A 9,382-nucleotide genomic window follows, 5' to 3' on the forward strand; every position below is an offset into this window, starting at 1 on the left:
TCTTCTTCAACTCATTCTGAATGAGAATAAAGATTAAATCAATTATAAACCAAATAACTGTAGCTGGTAAGATTTGCCTTGGGGAAGAGATCAGGAATGATGTCTGTAATTCTGTATAGCAATATTATTTTCTGTCAATAGTATTTCTCAAAGAAACTTATAAATTTTTGGAGTAATACAGACTTGCACCATTTTACATATGCTGGTATTTAAGTACCCCGGCAATTGTTCTTAAAACTCTAGGTCTTTTTTCTAACATTGTACCTACGACAAGTGCAGAACCTACCTCCTCCAACTTCTAACTACACATGTCAAGCAGTACTTCTATACATGCATGATGGTAGTAATAGCTAATAAGAATAATAGATGTTAGAGAAACGAGAAGATGAATACGAGCTTCAACTGTAGCGTGACATAAGTGGCAAGCTAAGCGACAGTGTTTATCGCCACGACACTCTGTCACCCAGGTGGGTCCTCTAGTTTCCGTGGCACGTTTGAGATGGCTCATCTTTTTTGTAGCCACCGTTGTGCAAGTTGGTGTCTTGGTCATGTACAGGTGGCTCATTTCTGCAGATTAAAGTTGTAAAATTTCAGTGAAAGCTTCGTATTTACAGTTTGTCGGAATTTCTCGAATTCTGACAACTCATCTTAAAGGTGGCATCTCTTTTCCAATTTTTCCTCCCCGCCAAATTTAGCTGAAACATTCTAGTACAAAAAAGTCTACTTTCTCCAAAAATATAGGGATATGATTAAGATTAAGACTTAACACTCACTACTAACGTTTATGCAATTGGGTACTCCATTTTTTATATGAATCTTGTTTTCCAAGTTAAATAAGCTGTTGGATATTCTTTAATTTATTTCAAAATTTGTTCTTTAGGAGTCAGAAGAAGATTCTAAGGTGCTAAGGTATGAACCCTTTTTTGCTTCTAAATATTTTGGATTTTTTATTTGTTTGTAAAAATTGGATTCTTTGCCATAAGATGAGATTAGGGGTCAGGGCAATAGTACAATAGATATCTTTTTTTCTTGAAATGTAACTGCTTTTGTTCTGATCACAAGATGAAGCTTGGTTTTAGTATGCCTTTTGTTGCTAGCTGGAAGTACAACTAGATGCATCAGTTACACAATTACGTATTGGTGGTATTTCTGTTTTACTTGTTTTTCATTTTAATCATGATATTAATTGGATAGAGTTTCATTTCTACTTGCTGAAGCTTCACATACTTAGGCATCCCGCATCCTCATATATCTCTTGATGTATTGGAACTATTGTGCTTATGTATGACTCCATTCACATCATCAGACAATAGTAAATGTGTTTTTCCCCTAACAGATTTGATAATAATTTTTTTAACATCAATTTCGACATTCCTCATTGGCATCATTCTGATGATGCGTGTCACCGTTATCTAGGAAGGGTAAGTCAGCTACTCTTTTGGCTTGCTTGTAAATGTGTTGAAAACTAGGCCTTCAGGGTGAGGTTCTTGATCTCTTCACAGATACATTTAGTTCTCCACAGTCCAGATAGGTTGCATGAGTTCATTCATGATTTGAAACCTGCAAGGAGTCTGTTTATAATAAGATTTTCTCGACTCCCAACTTGTGCGCTAGCGATGTATGTACAGCAACCATCTCTTTGTGGATGATTGAAGAACAATTATTAAACTAGCATTAAGAACATTATAGCAGTACCTAAAGCTGTCCTTACTCCACCACAATAGTACAGCTTCTGACCTTATAGATCCATCAATCTTAAAGTTGATTCAGTCCTCTGTTGGAGTCTCCAAAGTTACTGTATTAGGATGAAATGACAAGAACTCAATATTATACCCTCTTATGCTGCATGTCCGTTCAAGGCCGTATCCTTGATTTGTTTAAAGTGTGAGGGAAGCTTGATCTTCTCACCCTATGGGAAGTATTCTATGCATCTTTCAACAAGCCATGGGAACCACGGACGACATCAAGGATGTACAGATCTAATCAACATTATCTTTCACCTAGGGCTAAATGGACCTCGAACCATCTTCCAAAAGCCATGGAAACCACGGACAATGGGGTTGCTATCTTAGAGGGTTGAGATATCACGATTTCTCGTGTAATTGGGATACATTATTGGCGTGGTTGGTTCTTTTGGTTTTTGGGTTAGGTGGTATTGATTCTTAGCATCTTGCTAAGGGTAATCTATTTCGATGTACTTGTAGTACTTCTTTTCGATGGCAATGAAATTGCATTTTATCAATCAAAAAGAAAATGTATTATGTGATCTGTTTTGGAGTTTAGAACAGTTTACTGTTTATCTTAGTTTAGATCCGGATGACAGATCCAGGTACAGCTTCTTCCAGCATCAGTTCTAGAAGGATTTTTGATATGCTTTATGGTGCCACACGAGTAAGAACCAGATTTCAGCTCCTCGGGGATTATCAATATGCTTTATGGGGCCTCACGAGTAAGAGCCACATTGTGCTAGCTAGCCAAGTCACAGTCAGTGGAATGATTAAGAATTAAGAATATTCGTACTACAGATAATGAACTGGAGCCAAAGACGGGGGGATCCTTCTCTTATAGCACCTATGGAATTGGAGATTATGATAAGTCAAGGCTTGATCTTCCAGGTTTTTTATCTCTTTGAGTAATAGAATGAGGTTGTTGTTGTTTCTCGATCTCTACCCTGCTAGTAAGTTAGACTTACAAAGAAGACACTTACAGACCTTTGAACATTGAAGTTCCTCAGTCAACCATTCTGCTCTCGTGTATCTTGGACTGCATCTTTGTTGGGAGGTTTGATATTGACAGAGCCTGAGTTATATAAGCTGTCCTGATAGACAACCTGGCTTCTGGAATCTGTGAGTTGTATGAGCTGTAAGCAGTCCTAAGAGTCGACCTGTCTTTTGTTTCAAAGTCCCAGGAAATGAGGCTGGGATACTTCACCTTTTCCTATTAATCTGGGATTGACCCTGCATTCTCAATCCCGGTAGATGACCAAGAGTCAAGCCAAACGACAACTTTACTTCCACAAGAAGTTATGCTTTTTTCTTGGTAATCTCTCTAGTTTGTAAGAGCCCTCTCCAAATCCATGAATATTTCTCATGGTTAGCGTAATCCAGAAGAAGTTCTCCTTGATGAGGTGATTCTTAAGCCACACATATCATAAGGAATCGTACACACTTGGACCTTAAATGTAAGTCTGTTAATTTGTATTTTCTTTAAGGTGTTAAAATCTGTAGTGCCCCCTGCGCCTCTGACTTTGGTAGGCATACTTGTTTCAGCTAAGTCGATGGGTCTTGTTTTGCATTGAAGGCCATAGTGCTATACCCGTCTAGTTTACTTCACTTCTGATCAAGTCCTTGATGACTCCTTTAGTAAGAAGAAATACCCTGCTCCTGTACACTGTGAACTGGTAACCACTGTAGTTATGAGTGACTTCTACCAGCAGGTAATAGAACTTTAGATGTTTATTGGTAACCTTCACACTCAACAGTTCAACTAAGGGAAGGCAATCAGATCTACTGAGCCTTAAATCAAGGTATCTGATAGTTGTTATTTCAAATGGCATTCCAAGGATTTGGGAGCATTTGAATCCTCTATCAGAAGAGCCACCTCCTTAGAAGATGGGCCTCCCAGGGGTTTGGCGCTAAGAGAAAAGGTGGTTGAACTTATCTTGTTGCTCTGACACTAAAGAAGATTTACTGTATGTTGCAAAGGTAAGTCATGTTGGGCGGGGTTGCTACACTTTTGGTAAGGTAAAACCCTTTGTTGGGTTGTTCCTCGTAGACCTTCCCAAACATCTCATCTCCAACCAAAAAGTAATGAAGAAACGTAAAATCCCTGGCTCATATATGATCTCTTTTCACTTTAAGAACCATCAGATGATCATAAATCGTAATGAACAGTGGCTGTGGAGAAGCATGTTTATTTTTCTAGTTTCTATGTTTTCCAACTTATTAGTGCTTTTGTAATTCTTGGGTCTTTCCTTGCTGCATTCTTTTCAAAGTGAAGAATGGACTCAGGATTGTCATTGTGTTACAGATTAAACCCATAAATACACAATGGAGGTACAAAAGTCCATTCTTCTGTTCCAAAATCCAATACATAAAATGAATCCAATGTCTAGCACGTTTATTTACAACTTCAATTTGTATTTTTGGTATTGGATTGTTGGAGTTACAAAATTAAATTATATAATTAAAACACATAAATTCAAATTGGAGTTAGAAAACTGATATTGGCTTTTTGGTTACACCATTAAATGCAAAAGAGAGTTACAGAATAAGAACATGAGTTAATGATTTTTAATCATGATTTATATTTTGATAAAATATTTAGCACTTTTTTGTTCCTTGGTCTAGCTTTGATCTAATTTCGGATTTGACTGTCAATGGTTTGATTTATTTATTTATTTTTGAAAGAAGGAAAGTAGCTACCATGGTTGATGAGAAGGTCATCATGAATAAGCTTGCCGAGCTGGAAACACATTTTGTCCTTGTTCATGGTATAGGCAGTGGAGGATGGTCCTGGTTTAAAATCCGAGCTCTCCTGGAGGAAGCTGGTTGCAAAGTTTCATGCCCTGATCTGAAAAGTGCCGGCATTGACCCAACTGATGTTAATTCCATTCATACACTTGAAGAATATGATCAGCCTCTCATTGATCTCTTATCAACTTCAGAAAATGAAAGGGTCTCTTACAATAAGTCATGAGATTTTCTTTTACGATTTGGACATATGTTGTGTATGCTTTGTTTTTTCAATATTATTACTGAAAGTAAGTTATATTTGCAGATAATTTTGGTTGGGCACAGTGCAGGGGGGATAAGCTTGACCCACATGATTCATAAATTCCCTAAAAAGATCCATACAGCAGTCTTTGTTGCCGCCACAATGCTTCGGAACGGGTTCTTGACAGATTCAGATTGCAAAGATGTAAGTTCCATGTTTTCTTATCTCACTTTTTTAATAGCTCAAGAACACTGTTGCTTTAATGTGCATTACGGCATGCAAAATCTATCTTTTGATTTGAGTGTATTCATTACGTAAGACCATGCATGATTTCTGTTTGAAAACAAGTGGATTTACTACTACTGGTAAACACTAGAATAAGTGATATTCACTAGGCCAGAGCACCTCATTGGGTAAAGGCTTCGACAGTAAATGCTTGATCAAAATTAGGACCCCCTTGTGCATGACAACCAGGTCGTACATTCAAATGGTCCTGTACAACTGCATGACTCAAAAATTTCTTGCTAAGCTAATGAAACAGATGCAAGATCATAGAAAAATTTATTGCTAATCGCCGAAGTGAGAAGCAGTACAGCACTTCCTTCAAGAATAGTAGCAATACCAAACCAGATACAGCACGTAGAGCGTTCCTGAGCTAAGGTTAAACCTTGGAAATCTTAATGCCATAATGCCTTTCATATGCTCCAAATGCTTCATTTACTTACAAATGGAAAGTTAAATAAAATAAAGTTCCTTTGAGCAATTTAGTACTGGTAATTTTAACTGCACGCAAAAATATTTCCTCCGAAGTAGATAGTATGCATGTAAAAATAATAATGTACACTCTGGATTTGGTATTGTTGCCGAATATAAATAAGTACCGCTCATTAGGTATTGTAAACTTCCTTAGAATTGTTGATCCATGATCATAGTCCTGAATTAATCATTTATTTTTATTTATTTTTTTCTACACCATAGGGACTCCCGGATTGTTCAGAGTTAACAGAATTCATGATAACTGAAAAGGCATTTCACATGTGCTCTCGACAGGTAAGTTTATATTTTAAATTATAACCTAACCTATCTGAAGAGTTCCAATACTATTAAGAGGCGGGTTCAAGTGGATTGAAAGTCAATTTCCTTTTACTACGATATTTATTATAGGGTAATTTCAAAAATCGGACTCCGTTTTGGACATTTGGTCTTGATATGACTGCACTTTTAACACTAGTTACATATTTTGAGCTCAGTTGTTTTTCGTTTCAATTTATCAAAATTTGTCGTGGTCCTAAATATGATCCTTATTGATCAGGACAAAACACTTGCTTCATCGCTCCAAAAGCCAGGGCCCATGCTTGCACTCCAAAATGCAAAGTTTGAGGCAGATGAAGGAGTTGACGAGGTTAGGCGTGTCTATGTCAAGACCAAGCAGGACTTACTACTCACGCCGGAGCAACAAGATGCTATGGTCAAGAAGTGGCTACCAGCCAGTTCTACTACTTTGGATAGTGATCATTGTCCTCATTTGTCTAAACCTTGTGAGCTCTTTCACACACTAATAATCATTGCTGCAAAGGGAATCATAACTTGATGAAGCTGAATTTACTGAATGTTTTGATATATATCAGTACTGAGTATTGAGTATTGAGTTGAGAGTAATCTTTGATGGATTCATTATGTTTGTGCTGACATTAATTTAATTAATAATTCTATTGTGGTGTGAAGTTCTCTTTAACACTAGGCCTTCATTAGGAATATCTGTTGTTGAACTGGCCAAAAAAGTAATAAAAATAGTTAAATTCTGTTTTTTTTCCTCTCCTTTTGAATGAATTAAAATGTTCTTAACAAGGTTTGATCGGTCAGGGTGTCAGGCAGTTACTATGGAACATGTACATGTTAAGATTATCTTTTGGTCCTACTGAAGCGGTTAGAGCAAATTGATTTTATTCATTAGGGGTATGGTTTGGTATTGGCTGAGCTCTGATAGAGAGAAGGAATTTCTTTTTTCTCCGGTCTCATATTCTACTGGGATGACATAGTAGTGGATGGGTGGTCGCTGCTTGCTCCATTAGGTACCCAATGGCACATTTCAGCTGAAGTTATGGGGTCTCTCGCTGCTCAAGAGAATGTTCCATGTTTATAGCTCAGTGTAGGTGGTAACTCCTTGTGACATGACTGCATGACTGATCATTTCTCGGCTCAAGCAATCGATCAGATGGGTGCACATTTGGATCTCAGCTTCTTCTTAACTTGTTGAGTTGAGTGTCACAGTGTCCAATGGTAGTAGCGATTGCTTGATAGATCAGATGTAATTCTGATGCAGTAGCAGTCTAGTTACAGGCTGAACCAGCTGTCTAGCCTTGTCCTCTACATCATAAGCATTAAGCAATATGAACATATGCATGATTCAATAGTTGAATACTGGTCTTACCGTTGTTTGTAGTTGTTGGTAGTAGACACTATGTTTCTGGTTTTTGGTAATGCACATGCAAAATATGATTGTACTGGGGGTGTTCCATGTTCGCGTGTATTCTTGTTTGTTTCTGCAAGTTGATGAAGCTTTTTGGAGGAATATGTACGATGCTATAGATGTTAACCTCGTAGTTGAGTGCAGTCTGATTGTATCCTACTGTTCTTAATCACAAGGACCTTATTCTCTACTCAATGGAGTTTGGGGCTCTTGAGGTTGTCTCTTGGGTTTGTTACTAGGGACAGTACGTCAGTACCTATTTGTTGGCCCTGTGTCAGATTATGGGCATCATAGAGTGCCGTCGTGAGCTTTCTGGCCTCACTTTGTGTTCCCCTTCATTTGGGTGGTGGCGCACTGGCGCTGAACCAAGACTTAGGAAATCGTTAAATCGAGCTTTTAGAATAATCGACAATTTAACATGGTTAGTAGTGGTAACAGCTCACAAGTTCGAGCCTTTCCCAACATAGGGTGTGTTGAAATTTGTTATTTCTCTCTGCTTCAGTGCTTCTAGGTGCATTTCAGTTTTCAACCCCGAGCCTCCTTGTTTTTCCTTTTCTGTTTTTTGTGTGTGTGTGTGTTTTTTTTTTTTTGTTTGTTTTTTGTTTGTGCTTTTTTTTATGGCTTTTTAGGCCATTTTTTAATTAGATAATTTGCAATTGGTCACCAATTGATCATTTATTTGTGTTTGGGCCAAAATTGACGGTTGACTTTGAAATTGACCCTCTTGTTACATCTATAATTTCCTAAAAATGGCTAAAATACTCTGCGCATGCCACGTGACTTGACTTATGGACCAAAAGCAAATATTACTATTAATAGTATGGCCAAATGCTAAAAATTCTAAGTAATAGTTAAACACACAAAATCTAAGATTTGATTCAATGGCCATATATATAAGAATCTTTTTGTGACCACAACTTAACCAACTTACATCATGCATCTATGGCAAGTTAATTAAAAAAATTATCGAAAAAAAAAATTAATTAACATACACACAAATACGACCCAAAAGTGATGGGTGAAAAAAAAACAAAATGCATATTATTAATTTTTGCATCATTGTACAAATAGTCTCGATCATTACACAAACTTTTTTGTAGTAGGAGAAAAACGAAACTTCACGAATATTAATATAAACACATTTGAGGTTGTCATAATTCAATTGCTATACTTAGAAGTTAGAAGGTGTTTGCTTTTTATTAGCTTTTATACTAAAATAATTGTAAGATATTGTTCAAATTGGACTATCACAAGCCTAAATTTGAACAAGATTCTTACATCTATATAAAGATGACCGATTGCAGAACACCTCGTACAATTTATTACCAGTGTTAGTCATGGGGTTGAACAATCTATTGTTGATTCGATTGCTATCATTAGGTATAAATTAGAATATAATAAATGTTTGTAAAAGAGATCGAGTGGATATTTGATTGACCAGTTTATCAAATTAGAGAGTTTTAACTTTCAAGGAAGTGGTGGTGAACTTATGTTAATGGGAGGGGTGGAAAAATAGAGGGGTATAATAGATAATATAATTTTTTTTTAAGGATGAGTTTATAAACATAACAAGGAGAATATTAACACTCTAAAATTATTGTTTAATGGTACCAAAAACATAAAATTGTACACCCCAATTAGCAGCTAATTTTATGTCAATTTAGAGTTGGTTATTGTATTTAAGGTCAATTATCAATTACATGAAAGATGCATCATAATTAGAGCATACAATCAAAATTAGAACAAATTTAGGCTTTTTATTAAATGCCCAAGTCTTATCTCAAAATTAGGGTTTGGCCCCAAAATTTAAATGTAAATTAGAGTTTGGTCTTAAAGGTAAATGTATCAGTATAAAAAAATATGAATGGGTAACCGTCAATTTTGGCCTAAATGCAAATAAACAATCAATTGGTGACCAACTGCAAATTATCCAATTAAAAAGTAGCTCAAAAGCTAAATAGTCCTTTTTTGATTGAGCTAGCATATGTTGTGGATTTAAAAGTTTTCATACCCAAAAATAGTTATAGGGCATAGCACATAGGGTGTCGTCCCATGGAATTGATTTTGGGAATGGCATTGCTACTTGCCTACTTGCAAAGACATAGAACAAAACGTCCGGTCGAAACTTGAACCCATGAAATATGTTAGATATATCCACAACCACTACTGTACTGTGAGTCTGTGACCCCAGATTCC

General features: G+C 36.5%; 1 protein-coding gene across 5 annotated transcripts; it reads left to right on the plus strand.

The window, feature by feature from the left end:
* Nucleotides 1-358: 358 nt before the first annotated feature.
* Nucleotides 359-6,524, plus strand: LOC147494901 (methylesterase 17-like). Of its 5 annotated transcripts, XM_086569396.1 has the most exons (7): nucleotides 359-467; nucleotides 574-654; nucleotides 881-909; nucleotides 4,413-4,677; nucleotides 4,780-4,920; nucleotides 5,695-5,766; nucleotides 6,029-6,524. In XM_086569396.1, exons 4-7 carry the CDS (start codon nucleotides 4,426-4,428, stop codon nucleotides 6,305-6,307), a joined length of 744 nt encoding a protein of 247 aa, XP_086425522.1. In that variant the 5' UTR covers nucleotides 359-467; nucleotides 574-654; nucleotides 881-909; nucleotides 4,413-4,425; the 3' UTR covers nucleotides 6,308-6,524. The 5 variants fall into 5 exon arrangements, with proteins under 5 accessions (XP_086425522.1, XP_086425523.1, XP_086425520.1 ...); XM_086569397.1 differs by having other exon boundaries at nucleotides 371-794; nucleotides 881-910; nucleotides 4,415-4,677; XM_086569394.1 differs by having other exon boundaries at nucleotides 371-794; nucleotides 4,410-4,677.
* The last annotated feature ends 2,858 nt before the right edge of the window (nucleotides 6,525-9,382 follow it).

The sequence above is a fragment of the Coptis chinensis genome, chromosome 6, assembly GCF_015680905.1.
Source record: "Coptis chinensis isolate HL-2020 chromosome 6, ASM1568090v1, whole genome shotgun sequence".
Classification (NCBI taxonomy): domain Eukaryota; kingdom Viridiplantae; phylum Streptophyta; class Magnoliopsida; order Ranunculales; family Ranunculaceae; genus Coptis; species Coptis chinensis.